The sequence below is a fragment of the Lissotriton vulgaris genome, chromosome 4_1 (assembly GCF_964263255.1).
Source record: "Lissotriton vulgaris chromosome 4_1, aLisVul1.2, whole genome shotgun sequence".
In the NCBI taxonomy this organism is placed as follows: Eukaryota; Metazoa; Chordata; class Amphibia; order Caudata; family Salamandridae; genus Lissotriton; species Lissotriton vulgaris.
Genome location: NC_141691.1, coordinates 570,635,044 through 570,651,900, shown reverse-complemented (window position 1 = coordinate 570,651,900; position 16,857 = coordinate 570,635,044). Strand labels below are relative to the sequence as shown.

General features: G+C 45.7%; 1 protein-coding gene across 3 annotated transcripts in view; it reads right to left on the bottom strand.

Moving 5' to 3' along the window:
- GOLGA4 (golgin A4) overlaps positions 1–16,857 on the bottom strand; it is an 853,888-nt gene that overhangs the window by 221,381 nt on the left and 615,650 nt on the right. For all 3 annotated transcript variants that reach the window (XM_086964776.1, XM_086964774.1, XM_086964775.1), the window contains one exon: positions 8,158–8,288. In XM_086964776.1, the coding sequence (XP_086820902.1) occupies positions 8,158–8,288 (131 nt within the window). The remainder of the gene's footprint in view (positions 1–8,157; positions 8,289–16,857) is intronic.

The following is a 16,857-nucleotide window of genomic DNA, read 5'->3' as shown; positions in this document are numbered from 1 at the left end:
ACGAGGGACGGAGCATTGAACCTTCCGAGAAGCACTTCCTGTTTAATTTTATGCAAATTTACGCATTTTGAATAATTTTCTATCAGAACTTAGAAAAGTTTCTGAATAACTCCATCAATTCCTGTACCTGAAAAGGAAGCGACGAACAGTCTTCAGCGACGTACTGCCATCCGAAAGGCAGAATTGATTTATTTTCTTTTCTCTGCGTTTTGAAGTGGGCGTCTTCGTTTCATGCTGGTTAATCTTCACGCTCTGTTGAAGGATTTGAAGCGGAAGCCACTGCTGCATTTCTTTCGATACGCTGAGACGCTGCTCCCCATTGGTTACACCATTTCTGATGAAACTAAAGAGGTGACTTCGTTTTTTTTATCCGGCTGTGTCTTATTACAGTTTAAAATAACGGAGAAGTTAACCAAAGAGAAAACGGAGTAAATGGGAAGCGAGAAAAGCGGATGGAGATTTGAAATACAGAATAAACCACTTTAATCTTCAATTGAACACAGGAAAACGCTCTAATTTTCAAGGAATCGTTTGACTATTTTTTTTTCCTTCAGCAATCCAAGTACTTATTTCTCATTGTTATAGCTATTTTTTTTTTGATGTTACACTTGTTAGTGATATTCAGTGTGAATTAACTTATTTTCTTTTACTTATTTTCATCACCATGTATGCTCAAGGTTATACCCTTTCTCCTCCACAAAGTTATTGGTCAGCTGGTAGTTCTCCTTGTATGCCTTGGATTGAGTGGAAAGCTTACTTCTTAAATTATATTGAGACATTAGATGCAAATGGTAAAATGAAAGCTCCAGAAAAAAAAGGTATTTTCTTACACTGTTTGGGACCTGAAGGATTAAAAGCCTTCAATCAACTCCCTACTTCACAAGCAAGTGGTGACATGAATGTATTTGATAAGGCTGTATATGATTTTGATAAGTACTGTTCTCCCAAAGTATGCATAGGAATTTCTAGATTTAAGTTTTTTCAAAGAAAACAGTTAAGTGAAGAAACTGTAGATAACTTTGTCTCGTCTCTGAAAACATTAGCCCTAGATTGTAAATTTGGAAATTTACAAGAAGATCTTATAAGAGATCAAGTAGTCATGCACTCTAAAAATGAGACCATACAGGAAAGACTATGGATTAATGGGGATGAAAACTTAGATTTTGTATTATCCATTGTTAGAAAAGCTGAACTTTCCTGTAGGAGTGCATTACAGGCTAAAGGGAAAGATGCTTCAGTCAGTAAAAATGTTGTTGCAAAAATTAACCATAAATATGATAGTAAAAATAAGGATGTCCTTAAAAAGAAACAAATATTTTCTCCCAAAGGAAATTCTGAAATTTCAAAGAGTAATCTTAAATGTTTTAGATGCAACAGCAAATCACATTTGGCAAATGACAAAACTTGTCCTGGTTTGAAACAGAAATGTTCCAATTGTGGCTTAAAAGGACATTTCACTTCTGCTTGTAGAAGGGGTAATGTCAACCAAAAAGTCAAGTGCATTGAATTAAGTGAGAATAGTGATGGTGAAGATTTCACAGATGATCCCAATGACTGTCTCTTTGTATTGAACATAAAAGATTCTGTAGTTTTAAATGTAAATGACCATACCATTAAGAAGAAGCCATTATGTGATATGGTTATTGGAGGGGTAAAGATCAACATGTATGCAGATTCTGGATCACCTTATTCTATAGTGTGTGAATCTGTCTGGAAGAAATTATTTGTACCAAGACTAGGTAGTCATTTGGAAGAAAGTGATATTAATCCTGAGGGATATTCTGGTGGAAGAATAGATATTTTAGGGTTCAGAACTTTAGTTTTCAGGTTTAAGAATAGAAAATGTATTGCGAAATTATATGTCTCAAAGAAGGGTCCTTCAGTTCTTAGCTGGTTTGATTTTGGTAAACTTGACATTGTGCTGGATCCTAATAGTCCCAATCCGGTGATGTTGATTGATGAGCAAAATGGCATTTCTTCACTGATGTTGAAAAAATTTCCAAATGTTGACCAACTTTAAACATGAAATTCGCTTAAAGGATAATGCTTGTCCTAAAATACATAAAGCTCGAAATATCCCCTTTGCTGTCAGAGAGGAAGTTAAGAATGAATTAAATGCTTTGGTAGAAGGTGGCATAATAGATAGAATAGAGTCATCTGAATTTTACTCTACACAAAGGATTTGCGACTTGTCAGGTAGCAGTCCTACCCTTTCAAACACCATGTCCAGGGTGAATGCAGCTCTATCCTCTTTGCTCACCGTCTCCTATATTCATCATTCTATCTCCCCTTTTGAGACTTTGCGTTCATTTATTTGTAAAGAGAGGCATAATATTCAGATGGTTGGCAGCAAACTCATTTTACAGGTAGGGTGCCACAACATCATAAATCAGCAAGTACTAAGATGACATCCATTAAACAAACTGAGCTCAAAGGGTCTGGGAGTTGGCCCAGGGTAGGGTCAACTCCCACATCGATATTATTAGGAACCAATGCTGGGTATGACATTTACTTTCCAAGGCAATGAAACTTTAGGTTGTGCGCCCTTTTCAGTAGGGTTGCTTGACAAACCCTAAATCTTTGGACCACACAAGCCATTGTTGCATCAGCTCCAGTACCTCAAGTGTAGGTCTCCCTCAAAGCACACGGGAACCTATGCCAGACCAGATGAAGAGTTTGCTGCTGCATACAGGACTCTCTCAGTAATATTCTGTGGCTAGTGCTTACAAGACCCCTTTTTTAGTACTATTCCCCTGTTTTTATTTATACATAACAAGAAGCATACCACTTTGCTTCAAAGCATCAGTAACCATATAGTATTAGCAAAAACGTAAGTGGTGAGGAAATCTTCTCTACTTCTCATGAGTTGTGGAATAAATGGATTGCCCGGTGCCCGCTATGGCCAGTCCAGGCCTGTTGCCAAGAAAGGCCTGCCAGGAGCTACTAGCTAAGCACCTCTGCTGAACGCATTCTCCACAGTCTTTATGGCATCCATCTTGAATCCAGTCCAGTGAGTTTCCCCTTCTATGAGTGAGAACCCCAGATTTGGAGGACAAAGGAAGCAGACAAACACCAGGAGAAGCAGAAGCAGTGGGAAGAATGCAGCTCCTGATGACCTAAAGTTTGTATACGCATGAATACAATCTACAGTTGACTCCGTTTAGGTAGCTTACAATGGCTGCTAGTTCGGCTGAAATTATCTTGTCAAAAGGCTTTCTACACACCATTCATGTATTTTATAATCCCTTGTGTACTGTTTGGCTTTGTGGCTTTTAGACTGTCCTTTCTCAGGAAGTTTTCAGTGCCCCACGGTTTGGCAATAAGAAGTGAGTGGCCTTATAGGCCCGTTTGACTCACTTTGGTGCAGAGGCTTCGCTCCTGAGGTTGCTCGGCAGTTCTGCTGCTCCTGCTCCACAAAGATTTGCATTCTAGTCCCTGGTCAAAATAAGTTTAAGCTAGCAGTATATGGTCTTCTCGGCTCAGGCATTAATGTTCCTTTGTCTAGGTACGCACGCTTTGCCAACATACAACAACTTTCACCCTTTGGACCTTTTTCTAGCCGACTGTTTTGTAGTGAATCTTGAGGATCCTTCATTCTCCCTCGTAATCTTTTGTTCTATGGTATGGTTGCGTATTGTTAGGAAAGGCCCTCCCTTCCATCTCCTCCGAGTTTGAAACCTCATTCTTCCCTCTATCCCCTTATCTTGTCATTGTGGTACTGCTCACTCTATGTTTAAATCTAAGCCAAGCTGATGTCCATGCAGGCTACCAGGCTTCAAATGTTAGCTCTTTTGTAATGGGCAAACGTTATACAAGATGTACTGTAGTAAGTTACTTGCATGAAACTTAGTTGAAGGCTCTTTCACTGAAACGCCTGTGTCTAGCTTAGACTTAAAGCTGAAAGAGACTAAAACTCACCAGTGGACAAAGCTTTGTAAGGGGTGGGTATTTATATACTAAGCTAAGATTATTTTTAGAACCAACGCAGAAATCAGTTTCCACAAACGTTCTCTGAAAATCTTTAATGAAATCTGTTTTGTGAACTAGGACCAACAAACCAGTCATTTTACCTAATACTTTTTGCTTACAGCAAATGTTTTGATGGATTCATAAAATAACATGTAGGAATGGTGTGACCTGCTCTGATCAGATAGTCACAGTCCTCAGATAGACACATGGGTGAGGATACGAAGAAAAAAAAATAAAAAAGAATAGGGGCAGGGCTGGACGAGAGCCAAATAACTGCATTCTCTTGAAGCTCCTAGAGAGGCCCCGGTCCACCGGTTTGGCTTGCTGTTTCAGGTCAATAGCACCTAGAAACTTTGATGGACAGTGGTGGAGTAGCTGATGACTAGACAGAAGAATAGTTCTTTTGACTCAAGATGACCTACGGAATCCCTCCTTCACTCTCTTTAAAGAGGAATTTCATAGCACCAAAACCAAACTGCATTGGTGTGACAGAGGTCATGACATTAGCTACTCATATAGGGCAGGGCTTTGAGTTGAGATGCAGCTAAATAACACATACCCTCCAATGGAGTACTGAAACTAAAAAGCATAGTTCCCTTATTGCAGGGGTGGAAGGATACAAGGCATCCAATCAAAAGGGTAGTAAAGAGGCTGTGCTCAAAGAAAGGGACACACAGGAGACAAAGAATGTAATCCATCCAATAAGAGGCTAGCAAATCAGACTGACAGAAAAGTCAACCAATGGTAAGCAATGGTCTGACACAAGGCCCGCCTTATTTGCTGCTATTGTCCACAACAGTTCTTCAAAAACATACAGGTGAAAGCTGTCTGTAAGTGAGATCTAAAAATGATTGATGCAGCAAGCATATGAAGGAAACCTCCTCCTCTCACAAACCTAATTTAACTTACACTTGGGCTGACACTTATAGGGGGCTTTATGTACTTGGAAAAGAATAATTTTAGCACTCAAGCACTGGAGTGGCCTGGCCTACTTCTTCTGATAGGCACTTATAATTGGACAGTTTTGGACTTGGCCCTTTTGGCAGGTTCACCCCGAAACTTTCTGCGTTCTCCTAGCCTGTTTCTGTAACCTGGTGTCGGTGATTTTAGATCTCTGCGCACTTTAGCACTGTGGTCCAGTGTAAAGTGTGTGCGCTCTCTGTGAATGTGTGGTGAGACTGGCCTGCCCTCCTGTAGGAATGCATGGGGGATATGTGTGTCCCTGGTAGTTCCTGGTATGAGAGGTGTGCAGGGGCGAGTTTAGTATGTGCGAACTCGTGAGAATAAAGGCTGCGCAATGTTGTGCACAGATTTATTGTGACCAGTGGAGAAGTGCCACTTTTAGAAAATGGCATTTCTGTGTGCAGTGTGTCTTTCTGCCTGATGTGAATTGCATGTCTGGATTGTGATTGACAGGGGCTGGCTGGAGTGGTTGGCTCCAGGAGCCAGGATGGGTCTGCCCGGTGGTGAATAGGGAGATCTGCATGTAGATGGGAGGGAGGAGTTGCACCTGGGACCTGAATAGGGCTGTGCCTTCCCTTCACAATTCTAGCTCCACCTCCTGTGGTGCGTCTGATGTCCTTGGCCTGCCCTGTGAATAGAAGAGAGGAGCTGAGCAAAACAAAGTGCTCAGGAGCTCCCCATAACTAGTTGTATCTGGTTTCCCCAGACCCTGCACCTTTTAAACAAAGGAAAATGTAGTATAAAAGAAGGGGCTGTGACCCCATGAGAGTGTTCTGCTGTGGATCCTGACAAAGGGGGGCTTTCTACTGGTGGGGCCCAGGAGGGACACCCATGGGGGCTGCCTCCTTGTTGGAGGGCCCTGTGTGCTGGCCCCTGCATTGTCCCCTGATGCACCCAGGACTTCTTGACCTTTTACTTATACTTTTCCAAGGCTTGATATAGCCTTCCAGCACCCTGGGAGCGCTGTGCTCTGCGCCCTCGTAGGGATTCCCCCTCCTTATGGGCATTTGCGGGTACCCACCCAGCTTATGTTTTTTTGGTTAAGCAGGCGCCCACCCTGCGTCTTTGCGGGTCATTTTTATGGATTAGCGGGTGCCCACTCCGCGATTATGACCTACTGAGTTTGTTTTTGGCAGGTGCCCACCCTGCATGTTTGCCACCTGAGCGGGTGTCCACCCCGTTTTCTATTTGCAGTAAAAAGGGAGCCTACCCCTCGTTGTGTCCGGAGTCAAGAGATCACAACTGCGGCACCGGGAAGGAGAATGCAGGCAAAACAGGAAGTCAGGCACTGTAGTGCCTGATGGCGGGCGGGACTTCCGGTTTCAAAGGGAAGTCCCGCCCACGCCCCCGCAAGAGGAGAGAAAGTTGCCCGGGAGGAGGATAGCGCCTGCCTGTGTGGGGCTCCCATGGCTGAGGAAGAGCCCCGTAAGCGACACGAGTGCAGATTGAAGGAGGAGGGGGCTCGAGGCACATTGCTGGCGCCTGCCCCCACTGCGGGTGAAGAGAAGAGACCGCCGCATCCAGGAAGAGAAGCCCCCTTGCGCAGGAGCCTGGTAAGTGAGGGCTGGGCAGGGGGCATGGCCGCATAATTTCTTGAGCGGCCCCTCCAACGATGGGGCAGTTGTTCTTAGAGGGCCCGTGCCCCCCTAACTGTGCAGGCACGGTGGCAGTGCCATTTTCCAGAGCGGCCCCGATGGCAGCGGGCCGCTCCAACCTTTGGGGGCATTATTGGTTTCAAGATACTGTGATGGCTCCAACGCTATGGGGGCAGGTTTATTTCTAGAGCCTAGATGGCTCCAACGTTGGGGACCTAATTATCCTCAGAGCCTGTGTGTGGCTCCAACAGGGGCAATATTGTGCAAAGAGCCCCAGCAAGGCCCAGAGGGCACAGTTGTGTCAGGGCCCTCTTTTGTTCTCTCCCCAGCTGCGCCACACCAGCACGGGCAGCTGCAACGTGTTGCGCCATTCTTGAGAAAGTCCTTGAGAGGGACAGAAGTGGCACAGAGGTGCCAGGCCTTTCCCTATTTACAGCTGTGCAGTAATTAGAGCCAGCAGCACCGTTTAGGTGCACAGTTCTTTGGGGGCACATCTTGTGAAGTTAGGAGTAAGATGCACTCTTTCGCCCTACACTTTCCCAGCTGCCCAGCAAGTAGTGGGCAGCTGCTACATTTAGGTTTGCGCAGTGGCGCACCCTTCACTTTTGCTGCCTAGGCAGCAGCCCTGACTTTGTGGATGTGGGCATTTGAGCCCCCCTTTTTGGGATGGCCAGTTGGCCAGGGGGATTGTTAAAATTGTAGGGCGCCAGGCCCTAATGTGATTGTGGTGCTAGGAAATATAATGTATGTAATATGTTTTATGCACCTTGGATGATACCTCTAAATATAGTTTACGATTATGAGGTTGTTCTTCATATCATGGTTTATGCTAGTGAGATTATGTTTCACTGTGTGATTTACGCCCCTAAGGTGAGTTATGCTAAGGTTAGGGTCTAAGGTGTTTAAACTTATGATTGGCGCAGAAAGTAATTTGCGCCTGATGTGATACTGTTCATAATGTAGTTTATGTTGCAGGCTCATGCTAAGTACAGTGATTACCAGTGTTTACTGGTTATACGTTTATGATCTGTTTACTTTCACGAAGTTCGCTTTGTGATGGTTCTAACAGTGGTCCATGTGGCCCTGTCATGTGTATATAATCCCTTGTGAATATTGCCCTTGCCAGTTGGCACAGTGTATGTTATGTGTTTACTATTCTAATGTGTTCTAAGAATACAAAGGCTATTTTTTATATAACCTTGTGTGGAGTTCCTTTTGTAGTGTGCCTGTGATGTTATTGTTGTGTGCGCACGCAAATGCTTTATACATGGCCTCCGGGATAAGCCTGACTGCTCGTGCCAAGCTACCAAGGGGGTGAGCAGGGGTTATCCTTGCCGTGTAACTCCCCAGCCCTGACTAGAGCGGTGGTCTCTGCCTGGCTTTGGCGCAAGCCTTAGCCAACCAGAGATCCCATTTCTAACATACAGTTATTGTCCTCCAAAAGCTAAGAGGCTCAAATTGGATCAAGCAGAAGTTTGAACAAAGATCCCCTCCTGCAATAGTACAATGAGATACAAGTTTGAGGGGTTGTTAAAAAATTCAGATCACATTCAACTTGGAAGAAAAATGGCACTTTGAACATAAAACAACTCATTGCAAAACCAGTAACCTTAAAAACTAACTTTTATACCTCCAAGATCTCCTCATATTTGGCAACTGTTCTTTTCAAATCTTCATTTTTTTCAGCAATTCTTTTTTGCAGCTGGGTTGCCTCTATTTGGTGTGATTGCATTAATTCAGCCTCTACCTCCTGCGCTTTGCCTGTAAGAAAAATATAATTAAGATTATAATATTAAATTTGTACAACCAATTTTTAGGTCGAGTACTTATACTCGAACCTATTACATCTGAACCAAAGTCTCTTGAACCAGCAGATTTGCTACAGTGCATGTTGGGCACTCGAGCATGAAGCTTCCCCAGACGCGCGCTTGGCCTCGCACACCACCATCAAAGGCTTCTGCTCCCCCTCACTCACACCCCATCCCTCCCACTCGCTGGCCACGTCAAACGCGAGAACGTTTGTAATTCCGACAGTGCATGAGGTGCGCGACCCGCTGGCATTTGTCTGGCATTTGTCTGGCATTTGTCTTCAAAGGCTTGAAAGCTTGAAGGCAATCTGCTTCCCCGCCCCCCTGGTGTTTCTGGCTTTTCTCGCTCGCTAATGCGGTTTTTTTTCCTCCCACCCTTCCTTTGATGTCCGCCGCGCGTGGCCTCTGCCTGTCGCCTCTCCGTGCAACCGATAATGTCCACTTATAATGTCCACTTTTGCTCCTCACCTGCCCCGCCTGGACGTGAACATGGTGTGCCAGCACCTGCCCTGTACCAATCTTTTATGCAATCTCTTGTTTTGTAGGCTGAAATTATCGAGCATTAATAATTTGCCTGAATTCGCAGCCGTGGAGGTAGTCATTTCAAAGGGACAGGTACTTGGGACTTGAGCATAATTTCATATGCAGTTGTTTGCTTGAAATACGTGCCAGCTTCAGAACTGCCTGCCTCATGCACAAAGCCCTGCACACAGGGAAACCGGACTGCCTGGCCTCCAAACTCAAGAAGGCCGGTCAGACAAGGAACCTCAGGAGCTCCAACACGCTACTCCTTATCCCTCTGAAAACACGAAAAGAAAAAAAAAATGCAGCAAGATCTTTCGCTGGAAATGCGCCCAAAATCTGGAACTCCATTCCAGTCAATATCAGGACTACCCCCTCCTTTTTAAAATTCAAAAGGCAGCTCAAAAACCTCTTCCTCAATCGCTCTCTCTTGATCCGATAGCTGCCGTCAACGGGTACTAGCCTGCACATTGCATCACAATCGTCCTCACGTACTCTCTCTCTAACAGAGAGCTCCCACCGAAGCGCACAAGCCTGCACATTGCAGCACACTAATACTGTGGCATTAAGACTTCTACCTCCTCCTCCTCCCTGACCTCTGCCTATAAACCCCCTCCCTGAAGGAGGCTCAACTCCAGGCAACGTGCACACAACTAGGATAATATATGACGTCCTTACTTTAATGCTGTACAGCGCATTGAGACTTCCGAAGCGACATGAGCCAATATGTATACTACTGCTACATTGTGTGATTCTCTTGTTACGATTGTTGTAAAGCTCTCCGATACCTTCGGGTCTGGCCAGCGCTATATAATACTCCGTAATAAATAAATAAATGTTACCTTGGTTAGAGCTAGCTTTGATTTTGGAAGATTCAGAGAGAAACCTAAACTGTGTAGTTGAGTTCTAGTTTTCTCATATGAAACTAGTAGCCTTCCCTGGAAGATATTCCGCAGGACTAGTTCACCAAGTGAGGGAACACTCGCACTCCCTGCAGGTGCAGATGAAAACACAGATGTGAACAACTGGGGATACCAAAATGAGAGTAAACAGGAGGAACACCTTGAATTGGTAATGCTTTCTTCTATTACAAAGTAATGCTAACTCCTGTGGACCACAATAATTGGAAAACAAAAATATGCATTCAGCATGTCACAAGTTTTTTAAAGTGATTTATCTTAATGCCACTAGAATTTGCATCTGAGAGATCACACTGAATTTCACTTTCCATCTGTATTTGTTAATATCTCAGATCCAAAACTCACCTCAACTTTCTTGTTTCTCTTTTTGTACCAATATAGTATTTGAGATAGCATCCTGTATTCTGTTCTGGAAATCTCTGCTATGGCTTTCTTCAAAAGCTATAGGGAAACATATTTCAATGGTTTAGTGTGCTTCTGTTTACGAGCAGGCGAACTGGGTACTGGATGAAGAAACATTCTCGAAAGAAAACAGCTCCTTTATGCTTCTACTTATACTACTGGCAAATGGGCTACTGCCTTCTAAGTAACTCTAATATAGCACAGACTTAAATGTCAATGATCTTCAAAAAAATATGTTTTTAACAACAGGACACATACTCTGACTTCCTGTCCAAACCTCCTTTCAAACTGCCAATAATTAAAGGGATTTGGCCGGCCCCAGAAAAGGCAGCATAAACTACCAACTACTGGGTAATTTATCAAATGAAACATGCTCTCCTGCTCGGTGGTTCTTCCTAAGCACAAAACTGGAAATTTCAGGTAATTAAACTGACTTTTGACACGTCTGCTATTAAATATTTAATTAACTCACTAAAAGGGAGACTAACGGTCTCATCATCATAAGGGGCATGGACAGATTTAGTCCTTCCGTAGTAGAGACCATTTTCAGCCATGCAATGAGGACTATAATCATCTGAAGGATGATAGTCAGATGCCTTATTCAATTTACTTGCATTCCATGGCATGCAATGCCTCATTAAGGTCATGGGAAGCTTACCTCACCTTTCTGTTCAGAATATATGTGGCTCCGTACTAGAAAATGCACAGCCTAATCACCAATGAAGAATTATTCAAGTTCAAGCTGCAGGCAAAACCACTTTTTGACTTAGACTGAGAACAGCAGCCGGGATAAGTCTTCCGATACCAGCAGGTGGCTTCACAAATATATCCCCTTCTGCACTCTGGTGCTGCCTCGTTGATGCCCAGCATCATCCCTTTTTCCAATGTCAAGGGCTCTAGTAAAGCCTCTGTTAGCTTCTCATTACCAAGCCTGTGCACTCAGCAGCCTCAGCTCTCCAATGTGGAACAGGCACAGAGATAAATGGACAAAATGGCTCTTTCATCAGTCAGATTATAGAATGGATCTAAGCTTAAAAAGCACCATTGCAAGTGCCATGCCATATTCAATTTAATCTGAGTCGCTACTAGCCAGAGGTCAAGATTGATAAAGCAGGAGAAGTAATTTTCCAAATCACCTCCTACCAGGATTAAAAGGCAATATCTTTCTCTTTATTCAGAAGAGGGCGAGCCTTCAAAGACAGCCATTCACAGCGGAACCTACATTTCTTCACTTGATGTTCCTCTTGGTGCCAGACATGCAGTGGATTTCGATGTCACAGATGAGGTCAATGGTGAGGTGATATGTGATATCACCAGTGCCATTATCAATGTAATTTTTTATATCCTCTGTGACCTTGTGGGAGGTCAGAAGCAATGCAGTGGTAGTAGTTACAGCTGCGCCTCTGAACAAAAACTGATTAAATTTAGTTGGTTTTAGATTTTAATCCAAAACCACATCTTTAAATATCTTAGCAGGCCTCTGTGCAATTTAAGTTTATTAGGATCTTCACAGGCTTTCTGAGATACAGATGAACAAGTCACTTACCTTCGGTAACGCTTTTTCTGGTAGATACAGTATCTGCCTGTGGATTCCTCACCTTGTGAATATCCCCCTGCGTCAGCAGCATTTGGAAATTCTTTTTGTAGCTTCGCACCGACGTGGTCCGACGTCACAGAGGCACGGCATCGCGTACGACTCCGCTGACGTCACCGACACCATATTAGGTCCACGCCGGGTTGATGACATCAGTTCTGCCCTTTTTTCCATGCCTTCGAGGCACACGGACGGACCAATGACAGTAGAGATATACATAGCATACACAATACACAAATATCAAGGTAACACACACAGTGTGAAACAAATGCAATTAAACATTTGAAATAAACAATTCCTTGACAACAAAGTAAATACATTATAGTTACTCAGGTATAAAAGAGTGGACAACAGGGAGGCGGGTGGGTCAGTGAGGAATCCACAGGCAGATACTATATCTACCAGAAAAAGCGTTACCGAAGGTAGTTAACTTGTTCTTCTGATAGATACATCTGCCAGTGGATTCCTCACCTTGTGAATAGAGTCCCACAGCAGTCCCCACTCCCGGAGGAGGATAAATGGCCTTGGTAGAGTCACGCATGGCCGACAAGATGACATCTACCACATCGTGCAGAAGAGAAAAGGAAATCAGATTGCCCCGTTCAATCTCCAGGCATGAAGGTATAAGGTCTGGAGGTGGGGGTGTAGAACCTGCCCCTCCATCTGGGAGAGAAGATCTGCCCTGTGAGGGAGACGGAGCGGAGGGCACGAGGATAGGTGGAGAAGATCTGTATACCACACCCTTCTTGGCCAATCCGGGGCGATCAATATAACTTGGGCCCGGTCTTGGCGAACCTTCCTCAGAACCTGAGGAATCAAGGGTATGGGAGGAAACGTGTAAAGGAGTTGCGAGTCCCAAATCAACTGAAACGCGTCCCCCAAGGCTCCCTGCATCGGATACTGGAGGCTGCAGAATGACGGGCAGTGAGCATTCTCGTGAGTGGCGAACATGTCCACCCGAGGAGTTCTCCACGTCCGGAAGACGTGACTAACTACCTCCGGGTGAAGCCTCCACGCGTGGTCGGCGGAGAACTGCCGACAGACCGTCTGCTCGCACGTTCAGAACTCCGGCCAGTTGATTTGCCATCAGACAAATCTGATGGTCCTGAACCCAGGACTAGAGACGCAGAGCCTCTCTGCAGAAACACTGCGACCCTACTCCTCCCTGCTTGTTGACATACCACATCGCGGTCGTGTTGTCCGTCAGGACTTGGACTGACTGACCGCGAAGGGAAGGGAGGAAGGCCTTGAGTGCCAGACGTATCGCCCCCAACTCTAGAAGGTTGATTTGAAGCAACCTTTCCTCTGGAGACCAAAGACCCTTGACCTCCATATCCCCCAGATGAGCACCCCACCCGAGAGTGGATGCATCCGTTATCACTGTGGCCACTGATGGAGGTAGATGAAAAGGCTTTCCTTGTGACAGGATGCCTTCCACACCCCACCAAGTCAGATCCGCTGTAGTTTCTCTGGAGATCCTCACTGACTCCCTGAGAGCTCCATTGTGTTGATACCACTGCCTGCGGAGGCACCACTGGAGTGCCCTCATGTGCCAACGTGCTCCATTGAAAAACAAAGGAATAATTTCCTGTATGTCGCAAATCCTTTGAGGAGGAGGGAATGCACGACACACAGTTGTATCCAGTACCGCACCTATGAACAGGTTGCGCGGGGAGGGCACTAGGTGAGATTTGGGTACATTTATCGAAAAACCCAACCTGTGCAACAACTGAGTTGTCTCCTGCAGATGAAGCAGCACTATCTCTGGAGATTCTGCTTTGATCAACCAATCATCCAGATACGGGAATACAGGTATCCCCGACCTTCTGAGATGCGCAGCCACCACTGCCATCACCTTGGTGAAGACTCGAGGTGCAGTAGTAAAACCAAACGGAAGAACCGCAAACTGGTAGTGCTGCAAACCAACCGTGAAACGGAGATACTTTCTGTGCGACTTCAGGATTGGGATGTGAAAATACGCATCCTGCAAGTCGATCGACACCATCCAGTCTTCTTCCAGCAGCGCTTGAAGAACCTGTGCAAGGGTGAGCATCTTGAAATTCTCCTGCTTCAGGTAAAGGTTCAAGATACTGAGATCTAGGATTGGACGGAGTCTGCCATCCTTCATGGGGATCAGAAAATACCAGGAGTAGCACCCCTGACCCCTCTCCTGCTCTGGTACCACCTCTATCGCACCCTTTCTGAACAGAGCCAGGACTTCTTCCTGCAGGAGCAGCAGATGGTCCTCCGAACAAAAACCCTGGCAAGGAGGGTAATTTGGGGGAAATTCCCGAAAGGGAAGAGCATACCCATTCTCCATGAGATTGAGAACCCAAAGATCTGAGGTAATCAATTCCCAATCTCGTAGAAAATGGGTAAGCCGGCCCCCAACTGGGCACACATGATCCGGAATGGCGGATCTAGGGCTGCTTTGCTGTGGTGGCAGGGGGCTGGGAAGGGGAAGAGGGGGAGGAGGAGGCTTGACGACCTCTAGGACGAGCTCGTTGTCTTCCTCTATAGGACTTATACAGCGTATTCTGCTGCTGTTGTGGCTGCTGCTATGATGTTTTATAGGAACGAAAGGAAGATCTTCCAAATCCTCTGAAGCGCCTTCCAGTAGTACCCCTGGTTTGAAGTCCCAAAGATATTGCTGTGGCCCGACTATCTTTGAAACGTTCCAAGGCAGCGTCCGCTTTCTTGACAAACAATCCTGAGCCATCAAATGGCAAGTCTATCAAAAGCAGACTGTACATCTGCAGAAAACTCTGATGTTTTTAGCCATGCAGGTCATCTAGCGGCCACCGAAGAGCCCATGACTCTCTGTCTGGGTCATTAGGTGCAACTCTATACCTCCTCGCCACAGACCTTGAAACAGCTTCAGCTGTCAAAGGCTTCTTCCCGACCTCCTAGATGGGTTCAGCCAAAGCATCATTAAACGGCAGCATTGGCTCAATAACTGAAGAAGGTGAGTGAAGGACCTCTGTTAGAAGATTAGACTTATACTCCGTAGTGGGCAGAGTGATATTCAATAAGCTTGCTGCCTTTTTAATAACCACTTGATATGGCATCACATCTTTGGAAGGTACATCTGACACAGAAGCCAAATCCCACTCAGGGGACAGTTCAAGCCCACTGGCCTCTCTCAGGTCATCAAAATGATCATCAGAATCCTGTAACTCCCCTTCTTCAACATCAGCAAACTGATACCTTTCTTCCTCCAGAAGTCTCTGGGCTTCACGCCTTGACCTCTCCTTAGTAAATGAAGCCGATGGATCCGGAACCGACTCTGCCGGGGCCGGAGCTGGCGTCTAACCTGAAGTCGGGCGAAGTCGAGGTCGAACAGAATCCTGCCTCGGAGTCGTGCGCACCAGCGTTGATGGAATCGTCGTCGACTGGAGCGGCGTCGGAAAATGCCATTGCGGTGTAAGAGCCGGGATAAAAGGCATGAAGGGCGCAGGAGCATAAGCCTGGGGAACGCCCAAGTTAAATGCCATAGGACCCGTGGGACCAACAGGTGCACCAGAGGGATGCATCGCCCTGGAGTAAACTCCGAACAATGCATTCAGGAACTGGGATGGATCCTGACCAGGAGCCGGGAAGGCTGGATAAGGTCCACCTGGTTGCTCTCAAGGAGGCGGAGTCGTCACGACGTCGACATCCTCCTCGACCTGCGGCACCGTGGTCGACGAACCCGCTGGCACTTGCACCTCATCATCACCAACCTCCTCCACCTCACCTCCATCCTCCCGACCAGAAGGATTAGACGGATTCTGAGAAGGGTTCGCTTGCTGCTTCGGTGACCCTGGTGAATTCGGACGCAAAGCCTCACCATCTGTGTCCTGAGCTTCCGACGCCGAAACCTCCACTTCCTTTTGAAGAAGCCTCACTTGCGACTTCGGTCGCGAACTGGGGTCCTTTCCTGACTGATGACGTGACTCATGAAACCTCTTCTTATGCTTCTTCCTAGAGACTTTAAAGCATGGGCAGATGACGACTCCGATCCCGACCTCGACTTCGACTTTGAAGACTTTTTTCTTTCTTGTTCTTAAGCTTCGCAACGAGGAGCTTCGTCTCTCTCTCCCGAAGGGCCTTCGGAGTGATTTTCTTGCACGATTAGCAATCTTCAACGTCATGGTCGGACCTTAGACACCAGACGCAGCACTCATGCGGGTCAGTTATGGACATAGTCTTGCCACATTTCCCGCAATCCTTAAAGCCAGTCTTCTTCGAAGACACGTCAACAGAAGACGAAGATACAGTGAAAATAATCACAAAGTAACAAAGTTACTACAAAGCTACTGTACGATCCAGGAAAACCATTAGCGTAGATGACGCGGAAAAAAAGGGAACTGATGTCATCACGCCGGCGTGGGCCTAATATGGTGTCGGTGACGTCAGCGGAGTCGCGCGCGATGTCGTGCCTCTGTGACGTCGGACCACGTCGGCGCTAAGCTACAAAAAGAATTTCCGAATGCTGCTGACGCAGGGGGATATTCACAAGGTGAAGAATCCACTGGCAGATGTATCTATCAGAATTATTATTACTTGTTGCCAACAAAACTGAACTGCTTTGATTCTTTGCTACTGACTCTAAGGGCAGCTGTGTCCCACCTTCTTTTCGGTTTCCAAAACCCTTTAGCAATTCTCTACCATGAGGCCTACATTATTATCAAGCTTGTAGTTTGTGGCGTAACCCCCACAAATTTCAGCCTTAAGCAAATCTCTCAGGAGGTGCTGACAACCCACACACTTGAAAAGACAAAGCTGTGGAAAACGGAAAAAGAATAAAAGATACTAAATGACTTGTAATTAGAAAATGGAAATGGTATAGCCTGGACTTGATGGTTTTTGACTTCTACATAGTAAGCTGGCTACCGTAGGGGATGATGTGGAATATGTGCTCTGGATTGAACTAGTAAGCAGTCAAGCATTAGTACCAAGCTAAGTGGGTAAATGTAAATATAATAACCACCAGAATATTCTCCTTGCCCTGCTCTAGCTACAGATGTTACTGTGATGAGATCAAGTGTCAAACATTATTCCAGTGCTGATCCCAGGGCCGTCTCAGAGAAAGTTCCAGCCCA